Here is a 19,816-nt window from a genome sequence, read left to right as displayed (position 1 = left end):
GTGACTAATGGCTTCTGCATGGAAACTAAGTATGGAGGGCAGGAATGGGGGCCTAAGTGAGCAGAAACAGCAGCCTAAGTGAAAGGAAGTCTGCTGCTTCAAAAAGCAAAAGTGCAGCATGCTCGCAGGAAGTGCTGTGACCTGTGAGATTATGGCAATGCCTTTACGGAAATGGGTCAGTCAGTATTAAATCCATCAGATGGTGCACGGAGGGCACTGTGTGGTTTGAAATTTTTACTTGGATCACTTCAGAAAGTGAGAGAAAGACCAGTACTGGGTGCTTTTTTGAGCAAGATTCCCTTTTTATCTGACCCCTGGGACAACTGCCCTCATAGTATTGAAAATGATATCTTTGTGTACATAGTAAAAATTAACTTTCAATAGTTAAGACTTCAATTACTTCTCAACTCACAATGTATTTATTCTCAGCTTCAATGTCATTTTTTTTCTTTGTGTCTTTTTGAGAAAGAGTCTCGCTATGCATTTCAGGCTGGCCTTCAACTCACTTTGTAGCCCAGGCTGGCCTCAAACTCACAGCAATCCTCTTGCCTCAGCCTCCCTAGTGCTGGGATTACAGGTGTATGCCACCATGCCTGGCTCAGTGGTCATTTTTAATGGACTAAATCATTCCCTAGTGATCACTTCTTTACTGCTGCAATAAAAATTTAGAACACTCGCTATGTGGTAGGCATCCTGCATGCAGAATAAAACATACTTTTTCTGGACTCAAGAAATGTATACAAAAATTCATATAATATTTGCCTTTTTTCCTACAGGAAAAAAGAATTCTCTTTCACACAGTCCTGGCCAAGAACTCCCAATTTTAAAAATGTAGTCATTTCTATAGATTTCAGAGAGTGTTTATATTAGTTAATTTCAACAAATACTTTCCTAACATTGGCCAAAACATTTTGTTGAGTTGAGCACTTACCTGTTTACTTTAACCATAGTGCAATGCAGAATACAAAATCAAAGCAAATGAAAGCATGCAGTTTCTCTTTAGTATTACTCAAGGTTATCATTTAATGAGATTTTTTAAAGGAGTATAATTGTTCTCGGCTGGAGCTTCCACTGTATCATTCAAGTTCTGGTTTACACTTAAGATAATGGGACAGTTTAGCTTAGCAATATGCTTGATTTCCTCATTAGGATAAAATCTTCTGCTTGCTAGCATCTTGGTGCATGTACTCCAAGAATGGATAATTTATACATCATATTTGGGAGTGCCACCGCTACCCTTCAGCATGAGTGCTGGATATACCAAGGGTGCCAGGACTCTGGAAGTATATCAAACACTTTAAATTTGAAGAGATCTCAGTTTCTTCTTTATTACTAAATGTTTTCTTTATAGTTCCCTTTAGCCATAATGGTTTATGAACCTGCTTTTATTAGTACCTTAGAAGTAATTTCTCCTTTCATTTTTCCAAATGTATCCCTCAAGCCAATAAAAAGCAAATGAGTGTGCAGGGTTATTTATCTTAAAGTATGGCTATCATCCCTGAAATACACAGGGTTTCAATTTTAAAATACCTTTTTAATTATTTTTCAAATAGTGGATGCTTTTTCTCATAAACACTGGGGAAAGTGACTATGAGATGCAAAATGTTTCTAAGACCCCAATCATGTTTTATTTTTTTACTCATAGTATTTACTCCCTGCTGATATCAGTGTACCTTAATTCTGTTTTTATTGCCTCATAATATTGGAAAATCCCTACCAAAGAGGAGTTGTTGAAGGAGTACCATCATGTATTGCAGAACCAACAAATCAATTGTTTTTGAATAGTCATAGGTCCCACGCCTAGGCAGAAAGCTCTACAAGTAATGCCAATAAGATAAAAATATCCACCGTAATGATTGTTTAAATATTTCTGGAAAGAAATCAGATTATATGTCTATGATGGAATATAATACTAGAAGCCAGGTACAATGGTGTGTGCCTGTATCCAACTCTTAGAGCCTGAGGTGAGAGAATCACTTGTGCCCAGGAGTTTCAGACCAGCCTAGGCCATGTATCGAGACCAAACCAAACCAAACAAAGAAACAAAAAACTATAATACCAAGTACTAGATATAGAAGATGTGAGAAATACTCTTACTTGCCCAAACCCAAGGAATGACTTGGAGACGTGAAGCACAGTGAGTGAAAGGGAGACAAGTCTTGCAAGATCAGGTGTCTGGCATTAAGGTACTTGTGGGGCAATTTATCCCCCTAGCATGTAGGTCCCTATCCTGACTCCTCATTAGCTGAGAATTGTGGGATGTGCAGTCTTCCCAGACATGGCCCAACTTTTACTCTTTCCATATAGGGTATTCTTTCTCTGCCTTCCTTTCTCATGCCTACATTTCTCAATAAAGACTTTCTTACTAGTGTATTGCTCCCCCAAAATCTTGTTTGCTTAGTGGCCTTCTAGATGCATGAACTTTATCATGTTTTCAGGCCATTAGGTAATTTTAACTGCTAGTAATGTTTGTTAACCACTTTGTCTTGAAATAGACCACTTTAAGTTTCAATCTCTTATAGAAAGTATGGATATTGATTCATGTTCCTGTTTTCCTTACAATATCAGTAAGATCTAATAATATACACCTTTGGATTTGTAAATTCTAAATTATTTGAGTGTCTACCCCTAGAAAATGAATGTTAAAAATGGTCAATTTTTTAGAACATCTTTGATTGAGCTGTATTCTTGTTATAGCAAAGGACTGGACAAAGGAAGGCACAGCACCAAGAAGGTCTAGGAGACAGCAATTTATTATACTGGTGGGACTGACTGGGATTGCTGCCAAAGAGTTAGGACCCCACCTGGCAGGGTTTCCAGGTTTTTATGGGGAGAACAAGCATGAAATACAGAAGCAGATTTGGCACATTATGATTGCAGGGTTGGGTGACATCATGGGTTGCCAAGGAAGTTTAAACATCTCAGATTACAAGGCCATCAGTTAAATAAGGATGAGTTACTCAAGACAGGGAAGGAATGTTCTGTTATCAGGCTTGTGCAAACATGCTTGTTTAGTTTTGGCAGGCATTCTTGGCACATTTTCTTAGTGGGCTTTCATTTAAAATTTCAATTCCCCTTCATTCTGAGTCAATAGAATTGTATTTGGAGTCATCAGAGATTATTTACAACCTGTTGCTATAAATACATTGGAAGAAGAGATGCTAAAAACTATTCATTTTGATTTGTAAAATTTTGGGAGCATGTTTTGCTATATAAATTTTTCATTGCCTTTGAAAAGTTGGCAGTAGTTTCTTTAGCACAGTCAGAGAGGAGTAAGAACATTGTGGAGACATCAAGAAAATGAATGTCATAATATGCACTGTATATACATAAGTGAAATATGTGGGGAAAATAATGAAACTGCACAGTCTGTCCATAGTTCTGGGATACTGGAGCTGTTATTCCCAGTGCTGGGCCAGTGTTAATATTCAATTAATATTATTTCATTACTCCTTTCCTTTCTTCTCTATTACAGTATGTAAGTACTCTCTAAAAGTTTTTCTTTTGCTTTTGTGCCTACCTTTATACTTGTACCCTACCTTGGGAACAGTATAAAGCTTATATTGATTGTTATAAAGCAAATTACTTCACATTTTTCTTTAAGGAGAGCATGTAACACAGGTTTTTTTCTTATAGGTTGTGGAACTGGAAAGTATCTTAAAGTGAACAGCCAGGTCCATATCCTGGGCTGCGATTACTGTGGGCCATTGGTAGAGATTGCCCGGAATAGAGGATGTGAAGTCATGGTATGTGACAACCTTAATCTCCCCTTTAGGGATCAGGGCTTCGATGCCATCATCTCCATAGGAGGTAAGGCAGCCATCCCATGTTCACACTTTGCTATGAGAATGACGCATGTAGTTGAGGTCACTCTCATGACCCAATATCCATTCTGTGTAGAAACTTCAATGTGTTCATTTTATTTTACTTTTTAAAGAAATATTTTAGGGGCTGGGGATACAGCTCAGTGGCATAAGCGCCTCCCTGGCAAGCGCAAGGTCCTGAGTTCGATTCCTGGCACCAAAAAAATAAAAAAAATATTTTGACTGCTTGAACTATTTGATTAAGCTCTAATACACTTATGGCACATATCATTATTTTTGCTGTTTAAACTATGGAACTTTGTTATCGTATCCTTTTTGATAATTTATTCCTTTTTCTTTTACTTAGGAGTAAGAAAGTGTTAGAAGAATCTTACTCACTGAAAATAGCACTTTATTATGTTAAAATGAAATCATGTTCTTCCAGAGTGAAGACTGTAGGCACTTTATTACGTTTATCATACCACAAAGGGGACTCTGTGTTAGTGGAGCACTCTGGGATTAATGCAGTAAATGTCACCTGGACCAGTGTGCCATTCACTAGCGCTCAGGTTGCTGGAGAAATAGATCACAGCTGGCGCCACACTGCATTGGTTTTATAATGATTTTCTGCTCTTTCATATCAGAGATTATTCATGAGTTTTCCAACAGGTATACACAGAAACACACACATGCCAAAAAATTCGGGAAAAAATAAAAAATATTCATGCCTGAAATATACAGACAGGGCTCACATTACTCAACTCATGTGTTCCCGATACCTAATAATGTTAGTCGCTAGGAGACTGTGTTTAAGGGAATTCTGCGATAAGTTGCTTTGCAAGAGAAAAATCTTCCCAAAGCCAATTACTTGCTCTAGTGCACTGTAAAAAATTAATCAATTTGAATATAACAAGCTTTGTGCTAAGCCCATAAATTCTTAATACTTAGACAGATAATGCAAATTAAATAACAATAAATTATAAAATAATAAGTGTAACAGTACTTTAAAGATGATCTTGTGTAATTTCGCAGCTCTGGAATCTAATAATTGAACTAAACCTACCTATTTTCTGTGCTCTCAGGAGGAAAATATTGCTATAGGATACACATATGAAATACTGTTTTTGCCTTTAAGTTATGATTATGATTTATAAACAAAAGTCCTGTTTCATCTTTCAGAAATTCAGTGTTTACCACATAGGTACTTCAGATGACAAATTCTTATGTCCCCTTACAGTTGCAACATTTTCAATAGAACATGTATGTGTATATATGTATAACACAGCTTTGTTTAATAAGAAATCTTCATTTGTAAGCTTTTTACCTACGGCACATTTGACTCAAAAGGTGTTACTTATTCCATGTTAAATGTGAATGTAAAACATAATGCAAAATATTCTGATTTCCCTGGGTGAAATTATGATTAGAAGTGAATTATCATTTATTCATCAATAAATGGATAAAGACTTCCTTCCTTAAAAAAAAAGACCTCTTTTGAAGCCAAATGGAATCCTAAAATGTCAAAGACCTCCCAGTCTACTAAAAAGAATTTATTGCATTGAAATAGTCCTTTTCAATTTTTTTATCTCTCCAAAATAAATACAGTAAATACTATTATTCACGGGAGCTATGTTCTGTAAAATTTCTATAAACACTGAATTAGTCAATCCAATGGAATACAGGATCCCAGAAGGAATATAAGATCGGGTTTCTATAAACCACTGCCATAACATTTTTGTCAACTGACAAATACATAATCTTGTTTTGTATATGCTTCTGTTTAAAGACATTTTATTTAAACTTTAAACTCATGCCTGAAGGAAGCGTATATGGCGTGTATATTGTCTCTACAAGGCCCATCAACTCTTCTGTTCTGAAGAGCTCCAGACAACAGGGCGGGCTGTGTGCAGGGCAGGCTGTTCTAAATAGTGAAATTGTTACAGAAAATGGACCAAACACAGGAAGAAACAGCACTGAGGAGGTTTAGGAAGCAGTTCATTACACGGTGGGCTTGACTGGGGTTTCTCCCAAAGAGTCAGTCCTGCCTGGTGAAGTCTTGGGTCCTTTATAGAGAGAGCAAGAAGTGGGGTACAAAGGCAGATTTTGCACCTTTGGAGGGTTGAGTTTAAACATTTCAAGTCACATCATAAGGCCATCAGTTATATAAAGCATGGGTTATACAGAGGAAGAAATGTCCTGTTGCATTTTAAATTACATTACAAGGCCATCAGTTATACAAAGACAGGGGTTACACAAGTGAACATTTCAAATTGTATTTTAAAGACATCTGTTAACCAAGCTTACACAAAGGAAGGAATGTTCTGCTATTAGGCTTGGCTAGACACAGACATGTCTGCTTGGTCTTGGTGGGCATCCTTTACAGGTTTTATTTAAAATTTGAATTTCCCTTTCAAAATCACCAACAAAGATCACAAACATGCAGAAAATGTGGCATTAAATAGACAGTGAATAGCAGACTTGTTTACGGGGTTAGAATTGAACTAAGAAGGAAGAGATTGCTTTGTTCAACCTCAGCTGGAAACATGTGTCTCGGGGGCTCTAATTGCCTCTCTGTGCAAACTGATGAATGACCAGGAAAGTCTGGGAAGATTAACATTTGAGGTTACAAATACAGAATCCATGAATAATGAGAATATATTTTATTTAGAAGATGTGCCAAGAGAAATTCTGGAGTACAAGTTAGGGCAATAGATTATGAGAGTACAGTTTAGAGGTATAAGTTATGGGAGACATTTTCAGCTCTAAGTTGTGAGAGATAGATTCAAACATCAGCATTGTATTGAGTCTCCCTGTGTGACCCCTGTGCCTCCTTTCAATTCAGGCACCAAGGCACTACCTTCTGAAGTGTATGCTTTCAAAAGGACCATTATTAAGAGCTTTCTGTGGAGGCTGGGAGTAGTCTGTGGCATAGCAAGACATGATAATTGATCAAAGATCACAAGGCTAGTCTGATAGATCTAGGATGAAATAAGTTGGTGTTTTGTTCTTCAGACACATGTTGTCCTCACACCTCCACGTTTCTCACTCACAGCCTGGTGAAGATAGCAGGGTTTGCACGCTATTGCTAGGAATGAAGCCCTCATGACTAACAATACAGAGTACGCCAACTGAACGATCTCCCTTTGACAGCATTATCCACACAAAAGTCTCATCTTACATATTTAGTATTACTAATGGCAGATAAGCTATAGAAATTAATTTGCCTGCAATCACTCCTTACAACCATAGTATGTGAGCATTAAAGGACCGGTTTCAGCACTCCCTGTCCACTGTGCTCACATCAGAGCTGGAGTGTCCAGCTTTGGTTGGAAATAGCCTCATCCACGAGGTGTGTAGTAGGCTGATATTTGGAAAAATAGTTTGATGTGGTCTCTTAACACAGTACTAGGTTTAAACTTCCCCAGGAACTAAGAGGTTGGCACTTTATGTATTATTGGATAAAATATGCCTAATAACACACTTAGGATTAAATAAAAGCTGCCTCATGTACTGCCTTAAATCTCACTTTGACTGCATGGATTGTAAGTAAAAATTTATTTTTAAAAATGTATACATTTGTCACATTAACATTTTTAAAATGCTAAATAATCATTTGGACTTGTTCTGGGCAAGCTTATCTTGGCATTATCTAAATTTTAAAATAATCTTTTAATATTTTCTCTACTTCTTTTCCTTTATTAATTTTATTAACACTATTCATGAGTGGTGTTGATGCTATAAAAATACCAATTCTTCATTAAATCAATGAGTAATTTCATAGAATTGTAACACTCATCTAACTTACTTTTCATTTAAAATTTTAGTAATTCACACTTGCTATCTTTCTGGTTAAGGATTTTGGAACTGGAAGAGATGTCACGGATTATCTGTTTTATGGTTTGTTTTCTTTTATTATAGTGGAAGAAACAAAAAATCCATAGAACTTAAATAATTGCCAGAGATCAGCTTTCTATTAAGTGCAGGAACTGATGACAAAAGGGAATGATTCTTCTAAAGCTAGACCCATGCTATTTCTTCCATCTGCCCCGCCATGTAGGAAATAGGGAGGTTTTACTGTATACCAAAATGTCATTGTTGTTATACAGAAGTCCTAATATGTGTGGCTGTTCATATGTGTGTATGTGTATATTCATTGAGGTGTGGTTTCTTCTTTTTCAGTCATACATCATTTTTCTACAAAACAAAGAAGAATCAGAGCAGTAAAAGAAATGACCAGGATCTTAGCTCCTGGAGGCCAACTGATGATTTATGTTTGGGCAATGGAACAGAAGAACCGCCACTTTGAGAAGCAAGATGTTCTCGTCCCATGGAATAGAGCCTTATGTTCCCAGCTCTTCTCAGAATCCAGCCCGTCTGGGAGGCAGAGGCAGTGTGGGCATCCAGAAACAAGCCGTCCTCCCTGCCCTGAGTATAGCTGTTCTGTTTGTTTCAAGGAACGATGTACTTCAAAGCGATCCCATAGCTTGGAGTATGAACCTGTCATGACTAGGACCTGTTGCAGAAGTATTTTGAAGGAAGGTGAGGAAGAAAATGGATTTTATAACACATTAGAAAAATCTTTCCGTTCCTGGTTTTTCTCCAGATCTTTGGATGAATCCACTCTGAGGAAGCAAATTGAAAGTGTGAGACCCTTGAGAAACACAGAAGGCTGGGCCAGTGACACGGTATCAGTCCAGCCCTCCAGACTCCCTAGTTTAGACTTTGAACGCCAAGAGCCATTTACAACAAAAGAGCCAAGCTTAGATGAGGAAGTGTTTCTGGAAACTTCTCAGAAACACTTGCAGTGGTTGAGAGCACCAGGTACTTCGAAGCATTTAAATGGAGACCAAGGAGGAAACAGAAGAAATGGAGGAGAGGCTTTTCTGCCCAGTGAGAACTGTGTAGAATCAGGTGCCTTAGAGAAAGGCTTCCCTTCTGATGGTAAAATACCGAGAAGAATTTCTACAGTCAGTTCCACAGATTCTGACCCAGATGACACAATTTCTGCTGACAAACAACAGCCCAACATTTTGGATTCAAGGGCCTTTATGCGCTATTACCACGTATTTCGAGAGGGCGAGCTCTGTGGTCTCCTGCGGGAGAATGTGTCTGAACTCCATATTCTGAGCTCCTGGAATGATCATGGCAACTGGTGTATTGTTGCAGAGAAAAAAGAAAAGCTGTGACTAACTGGATCATCTGGGTCAACATCTCCGAAAGATGAGCCATGATCTTTTCTCTAGCATTGAAAGTGAAAGGCTAAATTAGTTATCTAAATTAGCACCCAATTTTATTATATTTTAAAATCTATGTATGCTTTGGTTTAGAGACTAAGAATTGCCTATCTTTTTAATCTTTGAGCTGGGATATAGCTCAGCGGCACAGCGCCTTTTTGGCAAGCACAAGGTCGTGAGTTCAATTCCTGGTACCAAAAGAAAGATTGCTAATCTTTGAGTAAGCACAGAATCTAGCATTTAGCATAGGATATTTGTGCTTAGATGTTAATAAAAATGATCTGAAAAAGCAATACAAAATGCACTTTAGTACAGTTTAGATTTTATTCCCAATAAAAAGAAATTCTTATAAGAATATATGTATATTAGTTTTCAGTATTATACATTGATTTTAAAAGATTCTACTCTTAAATATACCTTTAAAAACAGTATTTTTATAGTATAAGGACATAATTTCTGGTTCCAGGTAATAATTTATAACAAGGAAACCTGTTCCATCGTTTAGATATTACAGTTTATTGAACCATGGGATGGGGTATTTTGTTGCTAAAAATATCTTGTTTCTATTTAAAGTCTTCAGAAAAATGGGAGATAATGGATAGAAACATAAAAGCTGTGGGGACTTTTCTAAATCATAAGCAAACTTCCTTCAGGATAAGTACTGTAAATATCAAGCTTCTGAGTGTTGCTGGAAATTTTAACTGTTAGCAGGGACTGGATGTGACTCAGTGGTAGAACATATACCCAGCAGACATAAGGCCCTGAGTTTGAATCCCAGCACTGTATGGAAAATAAGGAAATGAAATAAGTAGAATGAAAGCACTGTTAGCATGCAGGGCGTGTGGTACAGGCATATGAGGAGTTGTTCTGAGTACTCTGGTGACACTTATTCCTAAAAGTATCAGAAGCATGAGTAGCCACTTAAGATAACACCAGATTTAGTTGATCATTTTAAAATCAATAATTATGCTTTTCTTCTGAATTGGAGAGATACTGAAGAAAGTCTGGTTGGAGCACTGTTTTATTTTGGCTCCACGGACAAATACATTGGTAGTGTGCTGGATTCTGAGCTTTAAGCTTTATAGCAAATATACACTGTGATTCTCTATTTTGTTTTTCACAAACTGAACAATATAGCATGGTAAGAGGCTTGGATCACAAAATACAAAAGTAGTTCTACCTTGGCTCTCTTAGAATGCACTTAGCATGAAAGCCCAAAGAGAAACTTAAAACCAATCAACAAGAAAATACTAACTGTGAATTACAAAACTTTTTGATTTACTGGGGACTTACAATTTGTGACACATTAATAAGGATGTGAATCATTCAGTTATACTCAATGTTCTATGCCCTCTTGATGCAGGCTTCACCCAGTTGCTTACCCATGAATAATTAATCACTTTATCTGGGAGGGATCCAAGCTGTTATTTAATCTGTCTGACTAATCTGATGGACCACTTGTGAGAGCTGAGTGTCCAGCTGGATCCCCACATGCAAGTAAATAATGAATGCAAATGAAACAACGTATTTTCTCCATAGGGAATTTTGTTTCTCTGTAGATGCTACCTCTACGTAGAAAAAACAGTGAGTCATAATTCATTTGTAGTCAGTGTAACTGAATATTGAATTCCCTGAGCAAATTACAGTTACATCTTTGTTCATCAAGGAGGGAATTTGGTTGAAGAAGAGGCATTCTTTTACGAGCTAATCATGTTATATCCACTTAAATATTCTAGTAAATGTATACAGATGGACACTACTAGGAAAGGTTTGCTTTTCTACTCTATTTATGCAGAACATTTTCAACACTTAAGGCCCACTGACTGGGACCTGAGTGGAATTTCTGAGACACTGAATAAGTGTGTGGATCTGTCCTGGTTTCTGTAGATGCTCTTAATTTCATATCTGTGTAAATATATATACATGCATCTATTCCTAGACATGGAGTGTTTGTTTTGGTTACTGACCAAGAAAAAATAGCCCTCTTGTACACTTATAAAAACATAAAATTAGCAATTACCATAGTAATGTATTTCACTGAATAGATTTTTCTTTTTCCAGGGAAAGTTAAAGATGGTTGTTCTATGTTGTCTTGCCTCTTCTAGTGTGAACATATTGTTTTGTATTAAAACAGCAAAAACTAGGCCAGATGTGCTGGCACGCGCCTGTAATCCCAGCACTCGGAGGCTGAGGCAGGAGGATCGTTGTGAGTTCGAGACCAGCCTGGGCTACAAAGTGAGCTCAAGGCCAGCCTGAACTGCATAGGGAGCCCCTGTTGCAAAAAGACCAAAAACAAAACAAAACAAAACAAAAAAGTAAAAACTCTTCTTTTCTTATAATTTATAGCTATTTTGGCTTTTTCCAGAAAAAATCTAGCAGTAGTTTTAAAAGCACAAACTGATGTAAAAATATCTTGAATTGTAATACCTTAAATATATATTTTATTTGTATTAATTAAAAATGGTCAGGATCTTTTTGTAGTATTACTTAAAATGGTATAATTTACATGCTTACGATAGGTAGTAGATTTTTTAAAGATATACATGTGCCCATGTACTTTTGAAATGTTCTTAGAAGAACAGAATTTTACTTTTCTGCACTCAGTGTGACAGCATTGCAGTTACTCAGTTTACACAGCTAACTCTGATTACACTTCAACAGGTAACAGCTCACATTTGAATTGTTATCTTTGTTTAGAGTAAACCAGATTAATAGTAGATTATCTATTAATCTATTAATAGTAGATTATTTAACAATGGATTATCTTTAGTGGTTAATAAAAGAATATTATTTATTTGCTATTATTTTAGCATAAAAGATGTATTTTAAGACTAATAAAGTTGTTTTACACGGTCCCGAAATGGGTGTGTATGAAGACACAGTAATAATATTGCTACAGTGTCCTCTGTGTGTGTGTGTGTGCGTGTGTGTGTTTGTAACATAAACGCCTGACGTGCTCCATCTGCAGCCTGTCAGATCATTGTCAGTACTGGGGTAGGACAGAAGGGAAGTGTGCCCGGCACTGCTGTGGCTTTAACCCAGCTTAGTCTCACAGCAGATGGTGTCCTGGCTTGACTGTGCCTCCTCTGTGATGTCAGAGGTTGCTCCATCTCTCTGATGACCCTGATACTGGCTACTTCGAAGACAAAAATGGTCACAAATAAAAAACCACACTCTGCACTGATCTTTTGTCAAGAACTAATGAGACTTCAGTCTTCAGCTTTGTATATTCTGGCAGCTGTCATCTGTGGAGGACACCTGGGCAACTCTCCTTGAAGGAGGAACAGTTATCTCCATTTGGGTTGAGCCTGACCTTATTTCCATGTATTGATGTGTATAGAGCTGGCTAGGACTTTTCTTTACCCCTTCAGGGGCTTTCAGCTGAGGTGCTGATGTGTAGTCTTTGAAGACGAAAAGCAGTGTCCCCCTCCCATCCTGCTTGTTCCCTTGTGTGAGCAGGACGAGGCGGAATGAAGAGCCAATGCTCCACTGGGTGTGGTGGCGCATGCCTGTAATCCCAGCACTCGGGAGGCTGAGGCAGGAGGATTGTTGCAAGCTGGAGACCAGCCTGGGCTACAAAGTGAACTCAAGGCCAGCCTGAACTGCATAGTGCGACCCTGTCTCAAAAAGACAAAAACCAAAACAAAACAAAAAAAAGAGCCAATGCTCCATGCTCTCACTGGGATTGAGCTTCAAGATACAGGGTATGACTTCCTGGGACTTGAAAGATTACACATCAGAGCTGAAGCACCGACCCCCAAACATTAGATACTATCTCAATTTTGTTATGCAGATTACTCTTCCCGCATATCCTTTTCTCTGCATGTTGTAGAGGTGATTTCGGACATCCTACCTAGCCCAGCTCACAGCACTCACTACTTCCCACCACTCTTACAGTCACTCATCCTCTAGCCACTCCCTTCTTCACAAATGAATAAAATTTGGGTTCAGTCCTGGGTCAGGCCTTTGTTCAAGATAGCCATCATTGTGGCTGCACTCAGGACCCCCTTGATTCCCCACCACTTTGGATATATTATTGTGTCTTTACTTATGCCATAGCTTGCACTGGATGTGGTAGGTTGGAATTAACTCATTACAATTCCAGTAACTTTTCCGTGGATTACAAATACAATCTTCCTGGTTCATGGCAAGGATCGGGAAGGGCTGTCTATAGTCACCTAGTTTAAAAACAATGCAAGATACTGTCTGAGGAAGCCGTCACTTCCTTCATCTTTGTGCTTATCTTCTATTTTACAAGTACATGTGCATCAGTTCAGCACGGCGGGCGTGCATACCTTCAGTGTATGACTCCAGGAAAGACTGGCTTGCCAAGCCAGGAACCAGCCTTGTGTTCTTTCTGCAGCACCTAATCACATTGTGTTCTTCAGGTAGCTACTGCCCTTTGCATCCTTCTACACCTTCATCACACTACAGCCTGCTGCTGAGGTCCCGTTTCAGGCCCTGTAACCTCCATGGTGCTGGTTTTCTTCCTTGCCATCCCACAGCGCTTTGCATGAGGATACTTTACAGCACTACTCCAGTTAAAAATTATACTGTATGCTCGACCATTTTCCCCTTATGTCTCCCTGGTGTTCATTTTTAAAGGGAGGCTTGAGAAGGCCTTGCTAGTTTAATCATTTTTCTACCTCTTATCTCTCTTCTCTAGTTCGCTCCTTACCCCAGCTTCAAGGAATAATCATTTCCCATTTTTAAAAACTGTTTCTGTGTGAGCTATCGAGGTGCTCCCCCTCGTGGCCAGTGACTCCCGGCCTGCCTTCAGCATTTGGGGACAAAGACTTTCTAACTCTGGTTGATGGAACTCATTTCCTGGGATCAACTGGCCCTGGAAGGCCAGGTTCCAGCTTCATTGATTTCCTGCCTTTTGAGTCCCTTCCAATGAAATCTCTTAAGCCGATCAGACCTAAGTCCCCTCTCTCAGCCTGCCCTCAGATTTCAGGTGTGAGGAACAAGTGCTCAGCTCTGTGTGAGATTATCGGCATCCAGATGAAAGCTGAAGTGTGATTGGTTCCTTGGGGTTCACTATTCAAGGGTAAAGATGAACACTGCTATTGACCAATATTTAACCATACATTACTACGTTTTTTATTTCTAGAAAAGAAAAAGAACACAGTAATTGGCAAAGTTCACTTTGTTCCCCACTTCGTACCCTTGGGAAATCAGGATACTCAGGCCTCTGTGTTCTGAGTTGTCTTTCTCAAAAGAAGAGTTAAGAGCTACTGTGAAGTCAACCCCACCCCTGCCTTTGAGAGGCCAGGGCCTCCAGAGTACTTCCCAGTGGAGCCTACTCATTGACAGGAAGACTGGAACAGCCCTACTACCAGACACCCGAATGATCAGCCTCACCAGAGAACCAGCTAATGCATTGAGTTTGAGCCCCCAACACTGCCCACCGAGCCTGACCACAGCCTCCATCTCTGGGAAGCTTGACTAAGACTCCTGTTTCCAGGTTGCCACTGCTGAATAAGCATTCACCTTTAAGTGGCACAGCAGGGCCACTTGGGCAGGCCTTGCTCCTGTGCTTCTTATGAGTGTGCTGTCCTTACCATAATACAGGTAAGATGTTCAGTGAGCTCTGGTCATCCTCTTCAGAGACAACCAAAAGGTTCTTATCAAAAGAAATGGAGTCAGATCTGCAAAGTGTCATGCAATGTGAAGAAGCTGCCATGGGAAGCTGATTGCTGGGATGTGTGATCTGATTCTAGTCTCTAGGCAAAAAAATGAATGTCAGTACAAGACCTAAAGGGTTCTTACCCTACCATCTGTGAGCCCTCAAAGGAAGGTGATCCATGCAGAACTAGCAAGTTTTTAACTACCATTTTTGTTGGGACCCCAAATGTGTAACCACCCCAAGATAGGTACAGAAATCATGGGAACAGAGTTTCTGCTGTCATTTTAAGGATGACAACTAAAGTATTCTACATTTCTTTATAAATTGTTGGCTAATTTTTAAACAGTTCCTAGGAGCAAGGGGATTTCTAGTCACTGTCATAGACTTACTGGGAATAAAATTCAGCCCCTGGTCTTTACAGACTAAAACCTAGCAGGATAGAAAAAAATATGCACAATTGTCCAGAATATTCTCGCACTCCCTAATTGTCCTGACTTAAAAATGCTTCTATTTCAACTTCAATGAATCTTTCTCAGGTCAGCCATTGATGCCCTGGCCCCTTATCCAGTCCAGATACTTAAATTATGTTCCTGCTGTCTGCTCCCAAGGTTTGTGTGGTCATCCTTTGGAAACTGATTATGCATTACTTTCTCTTTTTTCTTTTTTTGCACTGTGTTTTATTGGTTGTTCAGATTAATGAATTTTTTTTGACAGATTAGTGCATGCAATTAACATACTTCGGTCATTTTCACCTGTTTTGCTGTCCCCTCTAGTTTTACATTTTGGGGAGAAGGTCTCAGTGTGTATGTATTTTACTCATATTCAGCCCTCCGTTGCCTAACTACAAACCCCTTCCACCCATCTTACTTCTTTTCTTCTTATCTAACTAGTATAGGGGAATGAAACTCCCAACCTGCTAGATGTCCAAAATGCTGAGTTCATGTGCTCTAAAATTGAGGAATGAGTTGTAGGAAGAAAGGAGGTTAAGAGTAGAAAGAATTTATTGAGAGAAAGAAAGCTTCTGTCTAAGTAGGACAGAAGGGGGCCCGGAAAGGGTGTTGCCCACAAACCCTGCTTCTCAAGGCTGTTTTATTGAGCAAAGCCATGAGGTGAGGTGCGTTTAAGGTGAGAAGGAGCTATAACCAATCAATAAGATTACAAGTATAGTCCCTTAGGTAATATTGGCAAATCACAGGGTGAGTGTGAGGTGAGACAAAGCTGTGGTTAACCAATAAGATTACAATATTGATTAAATGGGGATCAAATGGGAAAACACACACAGGATGGACAAGGACTTTCCTGGATGGGGTAGATTAAGGTTTGGTCCTCCACCCCAAGGTGATTGATGCCTATTTAGAATATCAATTACTACTGTTCACCCCTAGAGGAAGTATATCAGTAAGTAGTTCTTTTTCTGGAAGCCAGGCCTTCAGTGAATACGCTTTCAGCCACAGTTATCTTCTGCATTGACCTTTTGAGGGCTCAGCCCTGTCTGACTGTCTACAGTATCTCTACCTAACTTAGCTATCTATGATATTCCTCTCTAAAGAAGTATCCCTAACTGCCATGAGGGAGCAAGGATCAAAGACTTATCTGGCTGCTTCCATCTGAGAGGTTCACAGTTGTGAGCAGCAGTCAGAGATACTCCACAGTGGGTCTGCCTAAAGGCCCTTGATAGACACCAGGAGTTCTTGTCTTGAGTAGACATACAGCTTTAAGTCTGGAGGAGAAAAGACCACAGAAACACTTAAGTATGCATGGGCCCAAAAATAAAATCAACAGGATAAACATGAATATAGCCAACAAAATTTTCCACCAGGAGGAGCCAGTAATAGCTTTCCATAAAGAGGATAAGGAGAAGGTCCAGGGAATTTCAAAATCTGAGCTGTCATTAACCTGTCATCTAATATCTTGAACAGCTATTGAGGCATTAGCAGAAGGATTGGGAATGTACACACAACATTCAGCATTTCTAATTGTACAAGAACCCCCTTGTGGTACTGTTAGAATGTCTAAAGCCATCCAATTTTGGAAGACAGTTTGTCTCATTAATTTTACTTCTTCCTTCAGGTGAGAGTGACCAACCTTGGTATCATTTAATGTCTGCTGAGTTTAGTTAGTTAAGGCACTGATGTGTCACATGACATCCTCTGACCCTAGGAAAGGGATAAAGATAAAAGCAAAATGAAACACACTTCTAAGACCATCAGTGCCTTAGGCAGGATAAGTTTGCATGTTTGTCAATACTTCTGACACTTCTGCTTGTAACAATGCAAATCCTAGCATGCATCTTCCTACCCATCCACAGAACCAATGAGTGCCATTGGAGGCTTCCCATCTAATTCTGGGGTGATTAAGCCAGTTTGTGGCAAATCAATCTGCATCCTGTAAAGTTATTGGGTGTATAAATTGTTTGGGAGGTGTTCACCTCAAGTATTTAATAAGGATAGGCCAATGAGAATAGGAGTGATTCTTCTGTTCCCAACATAAGGGGGCTTTTCTATTAAGATGTCCTCCAGTGAGGGTTAACCATAGATAATCATCACATATCTGAAAATAGCTATTTTGATATCTATAGTTTTTGGCCCTCAGGATAGGACACTTTTATTTAATAGGGGTCCCACCAGAGCCGTTAAAGAGGCTTCAGTGGCATTCTTTTAAAAAATCCTATTATGTCTAGGATTATTAAAAGCATAGTTTATAGGCTACTCAGCTATCTTGTAATGGTGGGCTAAACTTTGAACTCTTTTGTAACTCATCAGATAGTCTTGTAGTTTATTCCAATCATCTCTTTGGAGTAGGGTTACCCACCAAGGAAGTCCAGATGTACTGGACAAGGGAGCAGGCCACATAGACAGCAAGATGTTTGCTGTAACGACTCTGCATATTCTTGTGCTTGCCTTAGAAAGGAATTGCATTCTCCCCTAAGTGGTAAAGTCATTAGTAGAAGGGCTCAGAATAATATCTTAGATTACTTACCTGAAGGCTTTGTTTTTTCTTGAACAAGAATCTTAAGTCTTTGGTGGGCTCACAGGTGTACTCCAATTATGGTTGCTCAAATTCAGTGACACTGTGTGGGTCCCAGGACTTGAGTTGAGTGTGGTGTGTCCAGGAGTCCAGACCTGCTACCTTGACAGCTGATAGAGTTGACAGAATCATGGTGTATGGTCCCTTCCCAAATTGCCCTAAGTTGTCATTCTCAGCCAGGAAAGGTGAGAATGGGGAATCTCAAGAGCTAAGATTGCCTACTCATCAGTGGAAGGTCAGACCAAAAAGGAAACTAAAGCAGATCATGCTTGATATTTCCTCTAGAGTGTAGAGGAGGATCAGAGCCAGTCTGTCTCAGTGAAACCTGCCCTCCCAAGTCTTAAGAACAGCCACTGATCTAGCATCCGTAATTGGTGGATGGAGTTTCATGTTTTCTTGTATAAGCATGTATATTTTCTAAGTATGAGCTAGATTTTATTAATGAAAAGACCAATTTTATAGCACCTTATATCAAATCCCATTAGGAGATGCTCTAATATTACATTTTCCTATCACTGCTGTCTAAGATGATAAAGCACAGCAGTCAAATAAGTCAAACAGGTAAAATAAGGAACTTAGTAAGTCCACCAACTAAGTCCAAATGCAACATATACAAAACCAGAATAAATTGTCCCATTAAAGAAGCAGTATAACCTTATAACCTTCTCATGTTTTCAATTTAAATTTATACAAAGCCTGACCAATTGTAAGCAATGGACAAAGACATAACATCATAAAAATTTTGATCCCAAGTTTTGGGATCAAAATTTTTATTGCCTAGACAAACCATAATCCAGAATCTATGAAACAAAAGCAAACGCTTACCTCTGTCCAGTTACCTCAGTGGAAGACCCCCAAATGACATAGGGGAATGACATTCCAAACCAGCTAGATGTCCAAAACACCAAGTTCATGTTCTCTAAAGTAGAGGAATGACTTCTGGGAACAACAGGGATTAAGAGTAGGAAGAACTTTCTGAGGGAAAGAAAGCTTCTGTCTGAAAGGGACAAAAGGTGGCCTGGAAAGTGAGTTTGCCCTATTTCTTTAGCATATCTTTTACTTCCCAGGGCAAACATGTTTTCAGGGCAGGGACATGTGTACCTCTGTCACTATAATACGCTAGAGAGATGGGCATAGTACTGGTCCAGTCCAGAATGGTCAGGGAACATGGTTGAGTGACAAGTTTAGTGTTGCTGCTGGCTCCAGGGGAAATGGGTGCTCAGAGAAATCACAGAGAACCATGGTCCTCTAGTGTAGAATTATAGAAAAGGAGACACAAACTGGAACTTGGAGATAGAATATTAGTATTTGATAAGGACAAAAAAATTTAGACAACTCCGAAAGGAATCTGAGAAGCTCTGAGTAATTTGTTGCTGATAATAAAGAACAGTGATGGTGCCACTTGTCACTTGGGTGTTACGTACCAAGAATGTTCATATTCCTAGTATTAATTGATTTGTTATGGCAAGTCAGGGAGGCATCACTCAGCCTCATGTATAAGTGGAAATCAAGGCTTACAGGGTTGGGATTTTTGCCAAGTTCACATCAATGGAAAGTGAAGGTGCTCAGCTTTGCACTTGGATTTACATTTGTGAAAAGCCTAGTTCTACCCACTCCATGAGAAGGTGGTTTTTTGAGGGGCCAGAGAAAGCACAGACAACTGAAAGGGGAAGTGGTAGTTTGATTCTCATGCATCTTGAATTCCACACTAAGAGATTAATGGTTTTATAGAATTTGCCCTAACCATAGTGTAGCAGAAGATGCCCCCCAAGCTGATATACTTCAGTTTCTCAGTTGCCCAGGTAATAGTCCCAGTTACAGTTCTGTTACTTTTGTTTCTTAGGAAAGGCTGGTCACTGTGATGCATAGCTGTCACTATGATGTATATTGTAAGAACCAATCCCCAATTGACAACCCATTCTGTCTCTGTACTTCCTGCTTGCTTATCCCATATAAACCCTAGACCACTAGAGATCAGGGCCTGATATTTTGGGAATGATCCTGATCAGTGCCTGTCAGTGTAGAATAAATCTGCCTCCAAATCCTAGGTGTCGTTTTGGTGTTTCTGCTTGCCATTGCAATATGTATTCATTTCTTTAGTCCCTAGTCAGCCTTTGAAGACT

At 39.1% G+C, this 19,816-nt stretch overlaps 1 protein-coding gene across 22 annotated transcripts in view; it reads left to right on the top strand.

The window, feature by feature from the left end:
* The window catches only part of Kiaa1456 (KIAA1456 ortholog), a 61,852-nt gene extending 50,877 nt beyond the window's left edge, over positions 1–10,975 (top strand). For 21 of the 22 annotated variants that reach the window (XM_013521548.1, XM_013521544.1, XM_013521538.1 and 18 more), the window contains 2 exons: positions 3,637–3,810; positions 7,983–10,975. In XM_013521548.1, the coding sequence (XP_013377002.1) occupies positions 3,637–3,810; positions 7,983–8,989 (1,181 nt within the window). In that variant the 3' untranslated portion in view covers positions 8,990–10,975. Of the gene's footprint in view, positions 1–3,636; positions 3,811–7,982 lie in introns of those variants that run through there. The other variant, XM_013521559.1, reaches the window with a different exon arrangement.
* Positions 10,976–19,816: the final 8,841 nt, after the last annotated feature.

This window comes from Chinchilla lanigera, unplaced genomic scaffold, assembly GCF_000276665.1.
Source record: "Chinchilla lanigera isolate Chin_1 unplaced genomic scaffold, ChiLan1.0 scaffold00062, whole genome shotgun sequence".
Lineage (NCBI taxonomy): Eukaryota > Metazoa > Chordata > Mammalia > Rodentia > Chinchillidae > Chinchilla > Chinchilla lanigera.
The sequence above is the reverse complement of the archived record's forward strand: the minus strand, read 5'-3'. Positions and strand labels throughout refer to the sequence as shown.